The sequence below is a fragment of the Phocoena sinus genome, chromosome 20, assembly GCF_008692025.1.
Source record: "Phocoena sinus isolate mPhoSin1 chromosome 20, mPhoSin1.pri, whole genome shotgun sequence".
NCBI lineage: Eukaryota > Metazoa > Chordata > Mammalia > Artiodactyla > Phocoenidae > Phocoena > Phocoena sinus.
The window spans coordinates 1,369,799-1,390,265 of record NC_045782.1 but is presented as its reverse complement, the minus strand read 5'-3'; the positions used below and the strand labels follow the sequence as shown (position 1 = coordinate 1,390,265).

Sequence of the window (20,467 nt, the reverse complement as noted above, 5' to 3'; positions counted from 1 at the left end):
ATGCTCATCAGAAACCTCATTTTCTTTCCAATTACGACTGCTGTTTTTGAAACATCACACATTCTTTTTTCCCATTTCCTCCCTAATTTTTCAGAGCTTCTGCTTTGCGGGCTCAGCCAGCCCCTGGGCACTGACCTGCCCTGTGGCCACGAGGGGCGCCACACTCCTCTGGGCCTCCGTATCCTTGGTGGGGAAGGGGGGCGTCCGGGGACGGTGTCAGGCGAAGTAGGCGTAGAAGAAGACGTTGACACACACGAGGAGGATGGCGTTGAAGCCACAGACGCGGGCCCAGAAAGCATGTTTCTGGGATGCTCGGGGGTCACCTGGAGGGGGCGGGAGGCGGGAACAGATGAGGGCCACAGGCTCCCACCCGGGGCCCTTGCCTCCAGCCCCGCCGTGGGTGGGAGTGAGAGGGAGCGCCTTAGGGTCACACACACACCTGTTTTGGCTCCCGAGGGCAGGTCCTGAGCCAGGGTCCACCAGGTAAGGTTCTCGATCTGCAGGGAAGGGCGAGGGTGAGGGTGAGGGTGGTGGGACGGGGGTGGGCCCAGATGGGATCAGGGGTCAGTCAGTGATGGCGAGAGGGCAGCCAAGTTCAAAAAGGGCCAGGAACCAGGGCCAGATGGGGTTACGGGTCAAGAGCTAGAAAATTCCTGAGTCGGAGAGGGTCAGGGGTCAGGACAGGCTCACCTGGATGCCCTGGGGGGCTGGCGTCAGCAGGCTCCCAGCCACCACCACGGCCCCGCTGAGCACGAAGAGAGCCACGGCGAAGTGCAGGTAGTGGATGCTGTGGAGGATGGCAGGCCGGTCCTCGGGGTGGCCGCAGGGTGGGGCCGGGTGCAGGAACTCCAGCACCAGCCTGGTGGCGCCCACAGCCAGCCCCGCCATCAGGCCCCAGAAGGCCCCCTGGGGGGAGGAGGCAGGGCAGCTGGGGCCTCGGGAGGAAGGCCAGGCTTCCCCCCGGGCCCAGGCACACAGGCGGCAGGGGGAGATGTGCGCCCAGCCCCACCCCAGCTCTCCCCAACCCCACCTGCTCGTTGGCCCGCCGCCAGAAGATGCCCAAGACGAAGACCGCGGTCACCGGGGGGGCCAGGGAGCTGGTCACCGACTGCATGTAGATGAAGAGCTGCCCACTGTTGGAGCCCTGCAGGACCGGGATCCAGGCCACACTCACGCCGATGAGCACCACAGTGACCAGCCTGCGGGCGGCAGCAGGCAGGCCGTCCCTCGAGACCTCTCCTCAGCCCTGCCTCGCCTCCCACTGGTCCCTAAGGCTTGCTCTCCATCTGTCCCCTGCTGCTCCAGCTCCAGCCTCCTCCCTGGCCCCTGTCCACTCCTCCAGGGACGTGGCCGATCTTGCCCTCTCCAGACCCTTCCATGGCTCCCTGCCGCTGGCAGGAACCGCCCCTGACTCAGCCTGTGTTCTCACGCTCATCCCTGGGGTCTCACAGTGGCCCCCGTGGCGCCCCGGTTCTCCTGCCCACCTTCAAGGCACCGTCCCAACCTCTCTGTGCTTGCTGTCCATCTCCCACTCGCGGCGGCAGCAGCCCCATCCTGCTAGTTCACTGCTGCATCTCCCGGCACACAGTAGGTGCTCAATACACATCCTTGACTGCATGAATGACCCCCTGCCCTCACATTCAGGCCAGACTGACCTCCCAGCGTTCCTCTAACCCTGGTGGGCCTTTGAAGGAGCCGTGGTCTCTGGTTGGCACCCCCCACCCCCCACCCCCTACAGCCCTTGGCTGTGGACTCAACATCCACTACTGGGCGACCTCCAACCGGAGTGCAAGGTTTGGAGCCCAGCGGTCTCAGCTGCGAAGCCCGTTCCCTGGCCCACCCTGCGTGGAATCCTCCTCTCAGCTCCTGCCTGCCTCCCGCTGGGCGTGCTCTCCCCCCCCCCCCCGCCCCCGCAGCAGGGACACCCTTCACGAGGCATTCATGAGGAGCCCACCGGAGAGCAGGGTGTGGCTTAGGGACCCAGACTTGGTGCCGAGCAGGCCTGGTTCCTGCCCAGCACCCAAAGTGGAGCAAAGAAAACAGATGAGCCTGTTATCCTGTGCTCAGGGCTGTGCTGAAGGAGCCCGGAGGAAGCATCCATCCAGGAAGGCTTCCAGGAGGAGGGGACCCTGCAGCTTTGAAGGGCTGTGGAACCTGGCTAAGGGGACAGAGCTGGGGCGAGGTGTCCATATGCCTCTCCCTGGCTGAGAGCCCCTCGGCTCTGTCCTGGGTCAGCTGGACGCCCCTTACCCTCAGAGGTGGGTGATGCGTGAGACCCCCTGGAACCCCGGACAGCACAATAGGAATGACGGAGGCCATGTGTGCAGCTGGGGCGGGCCCGCCTGCCTCCTGTCCTTCCCTTCCCTTCCATGCCAGAAGGAGAGGGTGGAGGAAGGAGGCACCCCCTTGATTAGGGCTAATTAACCCTCCGCCTGGCAGGCAGCCAGCGCTGCCCGCTTCAGAGGCACAGGCAGGCTCCACCCTGCCCTCCTCCAACAGGCCCCGCGTCCAACACCAGACTCAGCATCTCTTGTGGGGCTGGTCCTCTCCAGCCCGGCCTAGAGTGGGGCCCTGGCCCTCTTACTGCCCTCTTGGGTTTGGTCTGATGACTCAGCCGCCACCAGGCTGTCAGAGGGACCCCAAACCCAGGGGCTGTTCCTTCTGCCTGGAATGCCCTTCTCAACTCCTCCCCGAGCAAAACCCCCTTGTCCACCGAGGCCCAGCTCAAGAACCTCCTCCTCCAGGAAGTCTTCCTGACACCCTGCCCCCCCCCACTCTGCCGTCAGGATGACTGGCCCCCTCCATTGCCCCTGGGCTGCAGCCATGGTTGCAGGGGAGCCCCTCAAGGGCTGGGGGGGCTCTGAGACCTCTCTGGGTCCCCTATGTTGCCCAGTTTGATGCAGGGTCCCAGGGAGGGCCAGCAGTAGTGGACTGAATAACAGAGAAGGGTGGACAGAAGGGGCTGCAGGGGAGGACCGGGGAGTGGGGCTGGGGGCTGGCAAAGATCGGGGCCCCAGGCATGAGGTGGTCATGGCCCCAGGCTTATGATAGCTCCTCTGGCCCCCCCAACCTGAGGAGACCTGGGTGGGGGTTCCCCAGCATCCCCGTGATGGCCTCATCCCAGGCTCAGGGTGCCCTCTGCTGCCCTGCGCTCTGGGAGTCCCATCTCTCCTTGGACTGAGGCTCCAAGGATCCAGAGCCCACACAGCTGGAAACACAGCTTGAACAGCACTGTTGGGCAGGGAGCAGGCTGGAGGCGCTGGGGGCTGTCCTGGTGCTTCAAGACGGAGGCGTGGTAGGGCTAAGCCCTGGCCGCACACCCAGCACTGGGCCCTTTCCACCCCACCGACCTGGCAGCTGAGATAACTGGGGCCCAGAGAAGGTGAGCAGCCCGGCCCACATCACACAGCCGGGTGCCCACAGGCAGGCTGGCAGGGCCCGGGGCGGGCTTACCTGGGTGGATGGGTGAGAAGGAGGGTCAAGGGTGCCCTGTGGGGGGCTGAGCTGGCATAGAGGGAAGACCGGCTCAGGACTCTGGCTTCAGGTGGGAACGGGAAGCTGGGAAGTAGCAGGCAGGGGACGTGGAGCCGCCAAGGGGGGACTGAGGCTACCAGTGTCCAGGCCAGGGGGCCGAGGCACACCCTGGGCGGCAGGAGGACGTCTGGGCCCCAGTTCCCGGGAAGCCGGGGCTGGAGGGGCTCAGGGAGGAGCTGGTCCAATAGGGGCTGGGAGGGGTGGTCCAGGTGCTGACACAGAAGCCGCCGGGGAGCCGAGGGAGAGGCTCCCTGTTCTGGACGAGGTCTGAGCTGCACCTGAGCTCACACCTGCCAGCCGGCATGTCCCGACAGAGGCCGGCTGCTTTGCATCACGGGCTGACTGCCTGGAGCTCCAGGAGACCCCACCCTGAGGAGGGGCGCCACAGGCTCCCGGCTGGAGGGGGCACTGCTGCCAAGCCCAGCACCAGAGGGCCGGGTCCCCCTCGACCGGCACAGTGGGGGCTGCATGGCTTGGAGGGAGACAGGCAGGGTGGGACTCCTGAGAGGGCATCGACTCCTCTTCATCCATCACTGAGTTTCACCCCTAAAGGACTCCCGGATACTCAGCCAAGCTTGGGGATGGAGGGCTGTGCCAGGCACAACACCCCTCCCCCCATGTGGAGGGGTATCGGGACACCAGTGGGACCGACAAGGCCTACATGTGCTATGGGAGCGAGGCTATAGTTCCTGTGGGAGGCTTTGAGGGGAGGGGGCTCATTCCTTGGTCTCAGGTATCAGGGAGGGCTGCCTGGAGGAGGGGCACTTGAGCAGAGTCTAGAAAGATCAGGTGAGTCATCGAGGTAATAAGGAGGGGACAAGTAGGGCTCGGAAGAAGTAGGCAGAAGCTCAGTGGGGCCAGGGGCACAGGGGCCAGAGGGACAGCTATGGTGTGGGTGTGGCTACACCTGAGTGCTGGCTCTGGCCCTCTCTGGGGCAGCTGGGAACCATCATGGGGGCTAGAGGCTCAGACCTGGGGAAGGCAGATCTCTGCGTGGTTAGGGAAGGGGGCTCTCCCTGGCAGATTCCCTCAGAGATTCCGCTTGGGGTAAGAGATGCCTCCAAGATGGGGGTTGTGGCCGTGAAGGGGTGGCCAGGAGAGCAATGTGGAAGGTGGGAGGGGTAGAATGTTCTGGTCTCTTCTCTCCTCTCCTTCCTGGTGTCATCCTTTCTCCAACTGGCAAACTCCTACTCATCCCTCAAAGCCCAACTCTGCTGGGGCCTCATGGGCTGGTGGTGTGGCTGGGGAAGCCCTCCTCTCAGCCCCTCCTCCATACCGTCCCACCAGCAGCAGCTCCCGCTCCCTGGCACGGGGCCGCAGCCACTTCCAGATGTCCATGGTGAAGAGCGTGCTACTGCTGTTGAAGATGGAGGTCAGCGAGGACATGAGAGCGGCCATCATCACAGCGATCATCAGCCCCCGCAGGCCTGGGGGGACAGGGGCCGCTGTGACCCTGCCCGGGCCGCGCCCCCGCCCCCGGGAGCCCTCCTGCCCAGGCCCCGCCGTCTGACGCCCCTCCAGGTCCCTGCAAGTAGAGGCCCAGGAGGGAGGAGGTGGGGGGGCTGGAGGTGGTGGGAGAGAGACCCTGACATGGGAGGCTGGGGACAACGGCGGGGCTCCCGCGTCTGCTGCCTGAGCCTGCGGGCTGCTGGCAACGGGGATCTGTTCTCAGGCTCTCGCTTCTACAGAGCTTCCAGTTGACAGAGCACTTTCACACCCAGACTTCATTGGTCAGTGAGGAGGTGGAAACTCAGAGAGGGGAAGAGAGTTGCCCAGGGATGCACAGCAGGCCAGCGGCAGAACTTAGGGGTGGGGCGGGGGAGTGAGGACAGCCCGGACGGGACCCTCAGCCTGGAGGCCCCGCCCTGGGCAGGCCCAAGGGCCCAGGGCCTGGGGTTTCCTGCTACTTCCTGTGCGTGGCCACACTGTCTTGTTGGCTCTGTGAGAGAGGAGATGTGGTTGCCCAAAGAGGAGACAAAAGCCGCCTTGGTCACGGGCTGAAAACGAATAAGGGGCCCCCACCGAGGTGGGCGAGGCCCTGCTGTGCAAAGCCTGCCGGAGGTCGTGGGCTTGAGTGGGGCTGGGTGTGCAGAGGACTCAGTGATGTGTGGCTTCAGGCTGGTCGCCTCCCCTCTCTGAGCTTCAGTTCGAGTCTGTCTCCAAGGCTTCCTGTGCTTTTTCTTCAAGTGTCTAAGCACCTCCTCCACCTCTGCAGATTCCCTGTCTGTCCTCCACACCCCTTTCCGCCACCCCAGGATAAGCCACCTTCCCTGAGGGCTCAGACTTGCAGGTGCCATTGCTTGCCTGGCCCTGGTTCTGCGTCTGACCTGCTGTGTGACTTCCAGGCGTCCCATGGCCCTCTCTGTTCACAGGCTAACTGAGGTGGGGCCCAGAGGAAAGTGAGTTAAATCATGGTTTTCCTGCAGACATTTCTCCAACCTCCTTCCCTTGCTCAGGGAGGTGGATTAACTTGGGGCTTATTCTCCTCCTATTTCGCACACAGGGAGCTCAACGCCTGGAGAGGGGTTATGGCTCACACGGCTGGGTGTCAGTGAGCCCCCAGAACAGAAGGGGCAGACGAGGCCCCGGGGTGGGAAGACACAGTGCAGCCAAGCCCCGTGCCGGTCAGTTTCCCCGTGCGGCTGCGTTTAATCCCAGCAACCATGCTGAGGGGTGGCCCGGGACAAGTCACTTTCCTCTCTCTGTGCCTCAGTTTCCCCATCTGTAAAACGCAGCTAAGAACTCTGCCTCATAACCTTACATAAGAAGCAGTTTGTGGGCTTCCCTGGTGGCGCAGTGGTTGAGAGTCCGCCTGCCGATGCAGGGGACACGGGTTCGTGCCCCGGTCCGGGAAGATCCCACGTGCCGCGGAGCGGCTGGGCCCGTGAGCCATGGCCGCTGAGCCTGCGTGTTGGAGCCTGTGCTCCGCAATGGGAGAGGCCACAACAGTTGAGAGGCCCGCGTACCGCAAAAAAAAAAAAAAAAAGCAGTAGTCTGTGAAAGGGCCTGACACCCAGCAGGCCTGAAAGAGGAGACAGTGGCAGCCTTTCTGGAGGGACAGGCCAGCACCGGATGAGCCTTGGGGGCAGACCGCCTGAGTTCAGAACCCAGCTTTGCAGCTCACTTGCCACGTGACCTTGGCCAGGGCACCCTGGGTCTCAGTGTCCCCATCTCTAAAGTGGGGATGATGAGGGACTTCCCCGGTGGTCCAGTGGTTAAAACTCCACGCTTCCACTGCAGGAGGCACACACGGGTCTGATCCTTGGCCGGGGAGCTAAGACGCCACATGCCGTGCAGTGTGACAAAAAAAAAAAAAATTAAAGTGGGAATGAAGGTCACAGCGCCCAGGGTTCCTGAGAAGAGGACGCGAGTTAGCCGCATGTGACGCCCCGGGCGTGGCACCTGGCGCACGGTGGGTGCCCTGGGTGTCTCCTATTATTACCACTTTCCTCATGCTATGCTCAGCCCACCTGGATGTCACACAGAGTCACGCTGGATCCAGAGTGGGCTCCACCGCCCCCAGGGCTCCTCCCCGGACCCAGCTGGAGCCTCACCTGTGGGCATCAGCTCCATGACCAGCTTGGGGTAGGCGATGTTGGAGCAGCCGATCTCGGCCCCGCAGGCCCGCAGGCACTCAGAGGGCACCACACAGCCCACGTCATCTGCGCGAGAGGGATGCCTAGTGTCCCCCGCCCGCCCCTCGCCCGCCCTCCCTGGGGTGGGCAAGCCCCGGGCTGAGGACAGGAGCCTGGCCGCACCCGCTCTGTCACCATCTGCCACCAGCGGCTGCTCGGCCCTGGGCCTCAGTTTCCCAGCCTGGGTGACGAGGCGGGGGCCGGCCTCAGAGACTACTCTGGCCCTTGACACCCTCTCCTCAGGCCTGCTGCCCATCCCATGACCCCAGCTCCCTGGCCCACACCAGGCTGGCTCCCCTGCAGGGCAGCCCTGCCCAGGTGAAGCGTCCGGTCTCCTTCCCCCCACCTCCTGCCCTCAGCCCTCCTCCCCAGAGGGGCAGGTGGAGGCCCCCCACCCGGGCTGACCCCTCAAACAAGAAGGGAGCCTAGAGCTCCGCACAAGACCCTCCAGACTCGCAGCTCCTCGGGCCGGTCTCCTTCCCTGCTCCTCTCCCCGCACCCCAGCCTCCTCCCACCCGAGCCTTTGTGCTGGATGCTGCTCTCCCAGGCCCTCCCAGGGGCGGCTCAGAAGTCATCGCCTCCATCTGAAATAACCCCCCTCCCCCATGACCCCCTCCCCCCTCATTGCTCGTTTTCAGCACGTCACCTCCCCTGGACAACTGGGGCTGTCGACACGGGAGGTGGTTCTGCTGCAGACCCTCCCCCGTGGCGGGGGCAGCGCCCACTGCTCGCCCTCTGAGTGAACAAGGATTGAGTGGATGGCCCAGACCTGGCCTGAATCCGAAATCCCAGACTCCCCACCAGCCGCTGGAGCCTGACCCTGTTCAGGGCCTGACGGAGGGGGGCCTGGCTCCCGAGCCGGCGGAGGTAACAGATAGGGTCGACCCACGTGCTGTTGTTCCTCTGGGAAACACTCTTTAAACACCTTTGGCCCCTGCCCCCTGGATTCTCAGCAGGGCCCGCAGAGGAATGCACAGAGCAAGCAAACACAGAGACACAGAGATGTGGGGATGCGATTGTGGGGAAAGTTCAGGAACAGCAGCCACCGCTCAGCCGCGCGGGCACAGGGGCCTGTTTGGGGGGTAACGTTTCCACGCGTGGGCATTGATGTTTCCGTGACTTGGAGCCCCTGCGCGGACCGGGCACTCCTGGGTTAACGCCGCTCCTTAGATGCCCAACCCACCGTCGAGGGTCTCAGGCCCCCTCCCCGGGGCCAGAGGGGCTGGAGCGGCATCGTCCCCTCCCCCATGACCCGCGTCCCCGAGTGCCAGGCTTCCAGGGCATCTGCCCCGCCAGGCCCCCACCCCTGGCACCTCCGGCTCAGTGTGTCCCACTGTCCTCCCTCCTGCCACAAGGTGGGCACCAGCTCCTCACGGCCTCCCTTCCATCCTCTCCATCCTAACGAAGTCACCGCTTGGCTCACATCACTTACTTCTCAGGAACCCCCTCCCCGCCATGACATTTGAGGCCCTGGACAACTGGTCCCAGGTCCTGTCATCCCAGCACCGCGCATTGGCCACCCCGACCTGCTTGCGGTTTCTCACACACGCCCAGCATGCGGACGCCTCTGTGCCTTTGCAGATGCAGTCTACTCCTGCTGCTCTGTCCCTACCCTCGCTCACCTCCCTCTTCATGGCCTGCCGCGAAGGGCTTGCTCTCCGAAGCCTTCCACAGCTCGTCCCCACCCGCTAAGGCAGAGTAGCTTCCTCCCAAGGGCTCCTAAAGCCCAGGGTCGAATCACAATTGTTTGTTTGCATATTTTACGCCCTCCACCAGACTGGGAGCTCCACAAGGGTGGACACTGGCTTTGAATCATCTCCTCTCCCAGGTGTCTCCCTGTCCAGGGCTGGGCCCAAAGGAGATGCTCTGTGAACAGTTGTAAATGAATGAATGAGTAAACAAGTGAATGGTTGGGAACAAGGGGAAAGGCACAGAAGGAGAGGAGGAAAGGGAGAAAGGACCCCACAAAGAGCTATGGAGGAGTTCAGGCACTGTTTGATCCAGCTGCCTTACCCTACCACCTCCCACCCACAGCTATGCATATGAGAGAACTCAGGAGCAGAAAGGGCATAGCTTTCCTAGGACACATAGTCAGACCTGGGACAGAGCCTGGGGTCCCACGGTGGGACTCTGGGGCCACTGGGGTTCAGGTGGGGGCAGGTGACAGGTCCCTCGTGACAGGTTCTGGGCTTGGACTAGCTGGCTCTGGCACCGGGAGGACTCAGCCCTCCTGGGAGGGACGGGTGATGCGTCACGGCCACATGATGGCTCAGAAAGGCCAAGTCAGGAGATTCTGCCTGGGTTGCAGCCCATTCCAGGCTGCCAGGACGGGGCCTGGCCTCTGGGCGCCTCGGGCTTGCCAGCCTAAGCAGCAAACAAGAACCACCTCTCCTTTGTGACAGCAGCAGAGGTGCTGCCACCTAAACGAAGTCTCCCACTTGTGCCAACTCAGAAGGCAGCAGCCCCAGGCCAGGGGGACCAGGGGACTGGGCAAGGGGCCTGGCCTTGCCTGAGTACCGGATTCCACGGGCCTGGGAGCTCCCCGCTGGGCTCCACCTCGACATCAGCACCCCTACCCAGCCGGGGCCCACGCCAGAAGCCTGAGGGCTGCCTCTCTCCTTGCCCCCCACGTCCTCCCTCCCTGCGGCCAATGCCAAGTCCGGCCACTGGGCTTGGGGACCAGGGGAGCTGCACCACCTCCCCCCTCTAACCCACCTCCCCTAAAACCGTGACTCTGCCCACCATCCTCCCTGCTCACAGCCTCCTGTGGCCTCCATCCCCTGCAGGAGGGATCAGGGGACTCTAACTGTGCACTACAGCCTCTGCCCACTTGGCCACCTGGACCACTGCCAAAATTTCACCCTCAACTCTGGGCCTCTGTACCCTCTCCCTGGAACACCCTTCTCAAACCCAGGGAGCTCATACTGATTCCTCCCAGCTCGTTGTGGATGTCTGGGCTCTACAGGCTTTGAGGAAACACCCTCCACGGCACCAATAACTCTGTGACTCGTGTCCTTCCTGCCTCTCGATAGACTGTGACCATGAGGCCCATGGAGAAGCCCGGACTCCAACAGCGCACGGCACAAGCCAATGGGTGGCAGGGTCTGCCTGTGTTTGTTGACTGACTAAATGACCCTCTTCCAAGCTGGTCATTGGACACACCACCCCGAGGGGTAATCAAGGTGTTCCCCACTCCCAAGCAAGCCTGGCTTATCCCTGGGAGCCAGTTCAGATGCTGATATCACAGGAGGGAGCACACAGACCTGGCTCTGAGTCCAGTTCTCCCAATCCCTTACTATGTGATCCTGGGTATTTATTCTCTGGGGCTATTTCTTTCTCTGTAAAACCCTTCTGGGGACATCCATAGGCCAACAAATCAACTTCAATTTAAATTTCATACCTTACACAAAAAAATTAACTCAAAATAGATCACAGATTTAAATGTAGAACTATCAGACTTCTAGGGAAAAAGTAGGAGGATATCTTCGGAACCTAGGGCAAGGTGAAGAGTTTTTAGACTTAACGTCAAAAGCGTAATCCCTTAAATGAGAACTTGATAAAATAGAACTCATCAAAACTAAAGCTTTGGGACTTCCCTGGTGGTCCAGTGGGTAAGACTCCACACCCCCAATGCAGGGGGCCCGGGTTCGATCCCTGGTCGGGGACCTAGATCCCCCATGCATGCCGCAACTAAGAGTTCACATGCTGCAACTGAGAAGTCCGCATGCTTCAACTAAAAGATCGATCCCGTGTGCCGCAACTAAGACCCAGCACAGCCAAAATATAAATAGGTAAATACTTATTTTAAAAAACAACAACAACTAAAGCTTTTGCTCTGCATAAAACACCTGTGGGAAGGATGAAAAGAAAAGCTGCAGAAACAAATTCAGTAAAGTTGCAGGAAACAAGATCCATACATAAAACCAGCTGTGTTTCTATACACTAACAATGAACTATCAGAAAAAGGAATTAAGAAAACGATCCCATTTACAGTAGCATAAAAAAGAATAAAATACCTAGGAAAAAATTTAACCCAAGGAGGTGAAAGGTTTGTACACTGAAAACTGTAAGATGCTGAAAGAAATTGAAGAAGACACAAAAAAATATTCCATGCTCATGGATTAGCAGAATTAATATTGTTAAAACATCCAAAGTGATCTACAGATTCAGTGCAATCGCTATCAAAATACCAATGAGGGCTTCCCTGGTGGCGCAGTGGTTGAGAGTCCGCCTGCCGATGCAGGGGACGACGGGTTCGTGCCCTGGTCCGGGAGGATCCCGAATGCCACGGAGTGGCTGGGCCCGTGAGCCATGGCTGCTAAGCCTGCGCGTCCGGAGCCTATGCTCCTCAATGGGAGAGGCCACAGCAGTGAGAGGCCCGCGTACCGCAAAACAAACAAACAAACAAAAAAAACCCAATGATATTTTTCACAGAGGTAGCAAAAACCATCCTAAAATATTTGTATGGAGCCATAAAAGATCCTGAGTAGCCATAAAAGATCTGGGACCTTAAGAAAGAAAAACAAAGCTGGAGGCATCACACTCCCTGATTTCAAACCAAATCACAAAGCTATAGTAATCAAAATAGTGTGGTATTGGCACAAAAACAGACACACAGATCAATGGAACAGAACAGAAATAAACCCCTCGCATATATGGTCAACTGATTTACGACAAAAGAGCCAAGAATATACAATGCGGAAAGGACAGTCTCTGCAACAAATGGGTGTTGGGAAAACTGGACAGCCACAGGCAAAAGAATGAAACTGGACCCCTATCTCACACCACATGCAGAAATCAACTCAAAATGGCTTAAAGATTTGAAAAAAGACCAGGAATTGTGAAACACCTAGAAGAAAACATAGGTGGTAGCTCCTTGACATCAGTCTTGGCAATGATTCTTTTGGATTTGACACTAAAAGCAAATGCAAAGAAAACCAAAAACAAACAAAAAAACCCCAAAACAAACAAGTAAAAAACAAGTGGGACTTCATCAAAGTGAAAAGTTTCTGCACATCAAACGAAACAATCAACAAAATGAAAAGGCAACATACAGAATGGGAGAAAATATTTGCGAATTGTGTGTCTGATGAAAGGTTAAGATCCAGAATATGTAAAGAACTCATAAAACTCAGTAGCAAAAACAAAAACCCACGAACAGACCCCAGAAATCTGATTTAAAGATGGGCAGAGGAACTGAACAGACATTTTTTCCAAAGGAGATGTACAAATGGCCAACAGGTACATGAAAAATACTTGTACAACGTCACTAATCATCAGGGGAATCATCACACCTGCAAGAATGGCTATTATCAAAAAGACAAGAGATAACAAGAGTTGGCCAGGATGTGAAGAAAAGGAAACACTTGTACATCGTTGGTGGGAGTGTAAATGGGTGCAGCTACTATGGAAACAGCATGGAGGTTCCTTAAAAAATTATAAATAGAACTACCATATGATCCAGCAATCCTGCATCTAGGTTACATATTTTAAGGAAATGAAATCACCACCTCACAAAGATATCTGCACTCCTGTTCACTGCAGCATTATTCACTATAGCCAAGATATGGAAATAATCTAAGTGTCCTTCAGTACTTATAATAAACGGATAAAGAAACTGTGACGTTTACATATATAAGAAAATATTATTCAGCCATGAGAAGGAAAGACATCCTGCCATTTGCAACAACGTGGATGGACCTCGAGGGTGTTGTGCTAAGTGAAATAAGTCAGAGAAAGATAAATACTGTATGATATCCCTTATATGTGGAAGCTAAAAATGCCAAACTCGTAGAAACAGAGACTAGAATACCATGGAGTACCAGGCAGCAACAGAAAGGAACACAGCCATACACACCAACCCAGATGAATCACCAGAGAACAGATCAGTGGCAGCCAGGGTTAGGGATGGAGGTGTGGGTTTGGCTGTAGAGGGACAGCTCTGCATCTTGATTGTGATAGTGGTTACAAAAAACGTACACATGTGATAAGGTTGCACACATCTACACACACGCACAGAAACAAGCACACGTAAACTGGTGAAATCAGAACGAGATTTCTGGCTGTGGTATTACTACACTATGGTTATGCAAGATGACACCATTGGGGGAAACTGGGTGAAGGGTGCATGCAAGCTCTCTGTTGGTTTTTTTTAACAGCTTTCTGTGAATCTAAAATTATGGGCAGGCAGCTGGAGGGCTGGAGGCCCTTCAGCCCTGAGAGCCAGGACCCCCTTCATGAGCCCCAGGGCCTCCGTGCAGGGGAAGAAAAAAAGGAGAAGCTGAGGCCAGAGAAGGTCTTGTCTGGATCCCCAGTGGCAGAGGCTGTAAGTCAGGCTTCAGGACTCCCAGGGCAGTGCTTGGCCCTGGGACCACCTTCCTCCCCCTTCTGACCATGTGCAGGGGCGGGGGCGGGGGGATGCAGGTGTGTGTGCATGTACCTGGGAGGGGCTGGGGGCACTATGTTCAGACACATTGTGAAGCCCCCGGGCCAGGGTGGAGTGCAGGACTAGAGGGGTCAGCGATGGGGACCACAGGCATGCTGGGGCTGGGATACCGCATCACTGCTCGAGGCAGCAGACCCAGGGAAGACGCTGACAGGCAGATGGATGGTGGTGAGGGTCCTGGGGGAGGGGGGTTCATGGGCCCAGGCCCAGTGACATCAACAGCTGGCCCTCGGCAGCAAGAGAAGTGTCCTCGGGGCCCCAATCCCAGGTGAGCACAAAGCAGCTCCATGCAGGGCAGGCGAGGTGATGGTGGTGGCAGGACTGGGCCAGGTGCCTGGCTGGCTGCCCGTGGCACGCAGCGGGATGCGGGCCGTTGTCAGGCCAGGTTTCGTGGGCTTTGCTGTCCCCACCCTGGCAGCCTGCTTTCAGATGTGGCCCCCACACGCCCCAGGACGCAGGGCAGAGGGCTGGACCTGACCCCAGCCCACAGCCGCCCTCTGAGGCCCTCCCTGCCCCCGGGTTCATCATGCGGGACCAGTCCTGGGTGGGCGGGGCTCCCAGAAGGCAGCGGGGCTGGGACCTAGAACTGGGTACCTGCTCTATCCACACCAGGCTCTTTGCAGGCTCCTGAGGTCGGGTCAGACCTGCCCCACCTCTGCCTTGGTGGCTCCCAGCCCGGTCCCGACCCTACTTCCGCAACTGGACAGCTGAGCATCTGCATGGACTTCCGTCCCACTTGGGAAACTGGACACAGTTAGGGTGGGACCAGGGTTACCAACAGGCTGGGGGCTGGGTGTGCTAAGGCCGTTGACTTGCTGTGTGTCCTCAGGAAGAACACTGCCCCTGTCTGGGCTGCGATGTTCCAGGAGCTCTTGGACTTGGGTCCCTGAGCCTTTCAGAATTCGGCTACCTGGGGCTGGTGGCAGCGGAGGAGACAGACACACACCGCCCAACGTCTGTGTCCGTCGCGGGTAGGGGTGAATCGGATTCCGGCTCCGCCCCCGGTCTCACGTCACCGCAGGCGGCGGCAGCGGGGTGGGCGAGGCGGCACTGAGTCACAGGCAGCCCTGTGCACCCGCTCCGCCCGCGCCGCCCGGTAAGCGAGACCTGGCCCGCGCCCCCGACCCCGGGCCCCCCGGCGACCCGCCCGCCGGCGCGCTGCCCCGAGCCTCCTCCGCACAGGCCCCTCGGGCTGCCGATCGCGGCGCCGGGGTCTTTCGAGACCCCATCCCATCCCGAAAGCCCTCGGGATGCGGGGCGCCGCCGAGCAGGGCCAGAGGTCGTCGGAGAGCGGACGACCTCCTGCCCCTCTAGGAAACTTCTGGGAAGTCCCCTTCCTGGCCTAGTTCCCCCCAGAGGTCGCCCTGGACCTCTGGCAGCTCCAGAAATCCTCTGAGACGCCGGCCCCCGTCCCCTGCAGGTTCCGGCACCCGGGGCGGGAGGCGTGCCGCCCACACACACACCCCCGCCGGCCCCTCCTCCGCGCGGCCGCCCCTCCGCGGCCCCGCCTGCGCTCTGACCCGACCCTGCGGCCCGCCCCTCCCGCGGGCTCCCGGGGGCAGAAGATCGGCGGCGACGGCGGCGGCGGCGGCGGCGGGAGGCCCCAGAACGCGCTGCGCCAGGCCGGCGACCGGGCTCCAGACCTGCTGAGCGTGCGTCCAGCCCGCGGCAGAGGCGCCCGCCATGGCCTTCTCCCAGGTGCAGTGCTTGGACGACAGCCACGTCAACTGGCGCTCCAGCGAGGCCAAACCCGAGTTCTTCTACAGCGAGGGGCAGCGGCTGGCGCTGGAGGCCCTGGTGGCCCGCGGCCCCGACGCCTTCTATGAGGTGCTGAAGCGGGAGAACATCCGCGACTTCCTCTCGGAGCTGGAGCTCAGGCGCATCGTGGAGACCATTGAGGTGTATGACCCCGGCTCCGAGGACCCCCGGGCCAGCGGCCAGCCCCGGGGGCCCGAGGACGGCGAGCTCGGTGACGGCGAGGAGGGCAGCGGGGAAGGGGGTGCCCGCACCGAGGCCGAGCCGCTGCCCTCGCTAGAGTACTGGCCCCAGAAGTCTGACCGCTCCATCCCAAAGCTGGACCTGGGCTGGCCGGACACCATCGCCTACCGGGGTGTGACCCGGGCCAGCGTCTACATGCAGCCCCCCATCGACGGGCAGGCCCACATCAAGGAGGTGGTGCGCAAGATGGTCAGCCAGGCCCAGAAGGTGAGCCAGCGCGAGTCCCCGGAGAGGAAGCGGCAGCCTCGCCGGCGCCGAGCACACTCTCACTCAGAGCCCAGCCTGGTCTGTTGGCTGCCTCCCCTCCTGCCTTCACGGGGCTCCTTGGTTTCTTTGCAGAGGGGTAGGGCCCCTGGGTCCTCTGAAAGGTGACAGCGGCCGCCCCATCTCAAAGGGCCTTTGTGCATTGTTGGGGGCTGCTGCTGACTTCCCCAGACCTGGCGAGCAGGTTCCCCAGACGAAGGTGCTGCGATGGGGTGGGGCAGGGAAGATCACGCGGCTTGCTCTCACTGCCCCTCGGGATGGCTCTGATTCACACCTGAGAAGCAGGAAGCCCCCAGGCACACGCGCCTGCAAGCCGGGAGCTTTCTGGCGACGCTTCTATGGGGTGGCGGAGAGAGGCTGGGGCGGGAGGTAGGCATGGAGACTAAGAGGTAGCCTGAGTCCGTCTGAGGCTGGCTTGGAGAGCCAAGTTCAAGCGTGCCTGCTTCCTGGCCGCGCTGGGTGACCCTCCCTGAGCCTCTCGGTGAGCTTTGCAATGGCAGAACCTTTCCAGGCTGGGATGTGAGGGATGGCGATGGTGCGGACCTCAGGGGTGGGAGCGGAGCGAGTCCAGATGAGGGTCGTTTGCCTGGACTGGAGGACCCTCAAGCGTTGTCCGGACCTCCCCTGGAGCGACCCCTGCCGAGCTGTGCAGTGTGCCGGCACGGGTAGCCATTCGTCCGGCACACTGACACGCGTTCTGAGAAGGGGTCTCGCCCCTGGCAGACAGCCAGGCCTTGGCTGGTGAGCCGGTGCTTCTTCACGCTTCCGTGGTTTCAAAGCACATTCTGAGATGACTGATAAGGCCTGCCTCGTGAGCTGTGTTGAGGAGGCTTCTGAAGCCAGGTCTGGGCTCAGGAGAGAGCAGTGAGTGCCTTGGCTTGTGGGACGAGGTATTTCTAGCAGAGTTTAACACTTTCAGTCTTCTGGGTCTGCTCAAGACCCAAACGGTGGCTTTGGGGACCGTCCTGGAGGACAGACAGGGGCCAGGGGAGCTCTTGGGCACAGAGAACAGAAGTGGGTAGGAGCTGACAAGGTGGCCATGGCTTAAGTTTCCAGAAAGGTGGAGTCCCTGTCCCCCGAAGGGCCTGGCCGGGTCGGATAGCCTGTGTTGGGGAGCCTGGCCCTTGGCCTGGTCCCAGGCAGCTTTGGGGCTTCGGGTTTCTGGTCTGTAAAATGGAGGTGGCGAGGATGAAAGCTGTGAGGATGGAGTCCGGTGACTGAGTGAGAAAGAGGTGGAGGAAGGCGGGGAGGGGCCTTCACCGTTTTCAGGCTGAATAACCCGCACCACTCCTGCTGTGGGCTAGGACGGTGCTGCTGACGTGGGCGCCTGGCTGGAGGTCACGGGACCCAGTCCCTCGGGAGGGCCTGTTGGGATCCTATTACCCAGCCTCCTCTCCCTTTTTAAAACTGGGGAAGTTGAGGCCCTGGGTGGGGACTTGACCTGCGGTGCCCGGGCTCCTCCCCTCCCCCCATGGCCCTGCTCCCCACCAGGAGTAGGACGGAGGCAGATCCCAGATCCCAGAAGGCACAGGAACAGCTGGAGAGTCTAATCTCCCCCAGACAGAAAGACAGACGGCCTGGCCCAGTGATGGGGCCAGATAGGGGAGCCTGGGGCCATGCTGGGCACCGGGGCCTCCTCCCTACGTCTCTCGTCTCTATGGCCGGAGCTGAGACCCAGCCACCCCATGCAGTCCCGTGCCCCCCCATAACTTAATATGCTCCCCACAAAAGCCCCCCAAGATTATCGGCATCACCTGTGTAAGGTGACAGCCAGGAGGAAGTCCATCCCAGGTCTGAACCCCGGTCTGTGTGGTCCCAGTTGGTGCTGTCCTGCAGCCCCCAACAGGTGGGACAGGTGGGCATTGCCCCCTGCTTTCATCCCTCCTAGAGGGAGGCTCACTGATGCCACCCCTGCCCCCACGCTCAGACAGCAGGGAGCCACAGGCCCAACAGGAGGGGCCTCAGAGGCCAAGTGCCTCCTCTCAGACGGGGACGCCAAGGGCGGAGGACGGGGATTTGTTCACATCTGTCCCCTGCTTTCCAGCCTGCATCTTCCCTGCCATGTCCACCCTGGGGTCCATGGCCAGTGTGGGGTGTGTGTGTGTACGGGCTGCCCTGATAACCGGAGGTGCTGTTCATTGAGTGCCGGGCACTATATAATCTCGTGTAGCGTCATCTGTTCCATTTTTAAGATGTAGTAACTGAGGCCGCACTGGTTAACCCCTGCCAAGGTCCCCTGGTTAGCTCTCGGGTGGAGGAGTGGGGAGGGACCAGACCTGTGTTGTCCTCAGACTCTAGGACAGGTCCCCTGCCTGTCCTGCCCTGGCCTTGGCAGGATGCAGTGAGAGGCAGGGCAGGGAGGGGCAGCTCATCCAAGCTACCTGCAACCCTCCCATCTCCCCTGCTCTGCTGCTTCCCAGGCTCCCAGGGGCCGGGCTGTGACGCTGACGGATGCTGACAGGGTGTTTTGCCTGGGCTGCCCGCCTGTCTGCCGGGAGCTCTCCCTACCTTATCTCTCCCCGCGAATCACCTCTTTTCCCCTCACCCCCGCATCCTCCTCTCACCCCCAGTACCAGTGCAGGGACAGTGGCCTCTCTCCCCCACTGGGATGGGGATCCCGCTGTCCAGCTGCCTGGACAAGATGCTGGCCCCCTGCCCACCAGGGCGCCTGGGCTGGAACTGGTGGCGCTGAGTCAGGGCGGCCCAGCCCACTGCCTCCTCAGCCTGGCCTGTCGTCAGCACAGCGGGCCGACCCCGGGGCAGGGAAGTGACACAGCACACATTCAGCCCGTCCCCGCCGGGAGCGGCTGTGTTCCCATCAAGGCTAACGCCGAGTCCCCCCATTTCCCAGGAGATTAGACTGGAACTAGTGGGCCACAGTGCCAGGAGCCAGGGGTGCTGGGGTCAGGTCCCTGCTCTGCCTCCACCACTGTGTGACCTGGCACAAGCCCCAGTCATCCCATCTGTAAAATGGGTATAGGCACTGAAGCCTCTTAAGGATCCCTTCAGCTCTGACACCCTGCTGCCCTGTCCTTCTGGACTCCTCTGGGACGAAGACCAGGGGGTCCAGGGTCTGACTCCACCGGCTGGGTGGCCCTGAGCAGGCCCCAGAGATGGAAGGTCATCTGCTTGCCCCTCCCCCAGCCCCCGGGAGCCAGTGATTTATCCAGGGAAAAACCTGCCGTGGGGTTCCAACTGCATACCAGAGGCCGGGCCTGTAGCATCACGCCTAGGCTGTTCTAGCCTCTGCAAGAGAAGGGTGAGGCTGGACTGGGCTGGGCTGGGCTGGGGAGGGCCTGCCTCGGCCAGAAGAGGGGGCAGATGCTCTAGCAAGCTGTTGGTCCGGGAGATGCTAAGCACCGCTCCACCCGCCCCGAACCCCTCCACCAGGGACCCCAGGGGCCGGGGTGGATCGCGTGAGGAAACTGGGGGAGCGTGAAGCAGAGTGAGTGGTGAAGGCTGGACCAGAACCCGGAGCTCGTGCCTGCCAGGCCAGGGGCATTAAGTTTCTTGTCCAGGGCCACACAGCAGGAAGGGCCTGGAAGCAGGTTCCACAATGCCCGCCTGGCCCCACGTCTCTCCTGTCAGGCCCCTGCCTTCCCACACTGCAGTCCTGGCTCACGGCTTGGCCCCAGGAGAATAAAAGAACTTAATGAGGCATTTATGAAATACCAGCTGTACATCAGGTGCTGACAGGTGCTGAGCGGGCACTTTACCTGCCTGGGTCCTCCCAGCTCCATGGTGTCAGGTATCGTCCCTTCCGTGCAGATGAGGAAACTGAGGCTTAGAGGGGCTCACAGAGGGCATAACTTGCCGCCGAGCCGATCCCTGGAGGAGCTGGCCCAGAGCCCAGCTCTGAGGTCAGTGAGCCCCCGTTTCTCTGGAGAAGCAGCGTCTCGGATGTTCTTTTTGAGCCCTGCCCCTCTTGCGAGCCGTGGAGCCTTGCTACGGGCCCCCAGCTTGACTCAGGGCAGTAAAAGCATTTTCACAAGGCTCCTAGGCTCTGGCTCCGGCAGGGGCAGAAGTCTGACCACACCAAGGCCTGGTGAGCACAGGGTCATGGGGGGCCAAGGCCCCTGGGACCAGGAGGGGGGCTCTCGCTGTCCCCAAGCAGGCGGTACCAGCACAGCCTCGACGCCCTGAGAGGTCCCAGGGGCGGCCCAGTGGACTGTTCCCAGGGACACACCGGAGCCCAGAGGGGCAGCGCCCACGCAGCCTCATGCAGTGGGTCTGGGGAGCACTTCCCAGCCCGGGGCCCCACCTGCCAGGTGGCGAACCATCTGATAACATAATCCCAGGGGTCGGCCTCCCGTCCTCTCCAAAGGCTTCCTACCAGCGGTGTTTGTGTCTTAATTGAGTCTGGGGAGTCAGAAGCGGCTCTGCCAGCAAGGAGGGCTGGCACCTCTGGGCTGGGTGCACGCCAGCCTCCTGGGGCGCCCAGGCGGTAGCCCCACCCCGGCCGGCGCTGCCCTCCCTCCCACGACCCCGGGAGGCAGGGCCTGTCGTCACACTCACATCACAGATGATGATAGCGAGGCTCAAAGTGCGCCAGGGCCTGCTGAAGGTCACACCAGAGTCTTGGGTGGCAGGT

General features: G+C 60.8%; 2 protein-coding genes across 3 annotated transcripts in view; one reads left to right on the top strand and one right to left on the bottom strand.

Annotated features, from left to right (window-relative positions):
• Position 1: 1 nt before the first annotated feature.
• The window catches only part of SLC5A10 (solute carrier family 5 member 10), a 54,593-nt gene continuing 34,127 nt past the window's right edge, over positions 2-20,467 (bottom strand). The window contains exons 10-15 of one of the 2 annotated variants that reach the window (XM_032617300.1): positions 7,089-7,196; positions 4,811-4,961; positions 1,031-1,199; positions 691-906; positions 440-497; positions 2-323 (exon numbers count right to left, since the gene is read on the bottom strand). In XM_032617300.1, the coding sequence (XP_032473191.1) occupies positions 217-323; positions 440-497; positions 691-906; positions 1,031-1,199; positions 4,811-4,961; positions 7,089-7,196 (809 nt within the window). In that variant the 3' untranslated portion in view covers positions 2-216. The remainder of the gene's footprint in view (positions 324-439; positions 498-690; positions 907-1,030; positions 1,200-4,810; positions 4,962-7,088; positions 7,197-20,467) is intronic. The other variant, XM_032617301.1, reaches the window with a different exon arrangement.
• FAM83G (family with sequence similarity 83 member G) overlaps positions 13,200-20,467 on the top strand; it is a 31,651-nt gene continuing 24,383 nt past the window's right edge. The window contains exon 1 of the mRNA XM_032617299.1: positions 13,200-15,819. Coding sequence (XP_032473190.1) covers positions 15,298-15,819 — 522 coding nt within the window. The 5' untranslated portion in view covers positions 13,200-15,297. The remainder of the gene's footprint in view (positions 15,820-20,467) is intronic.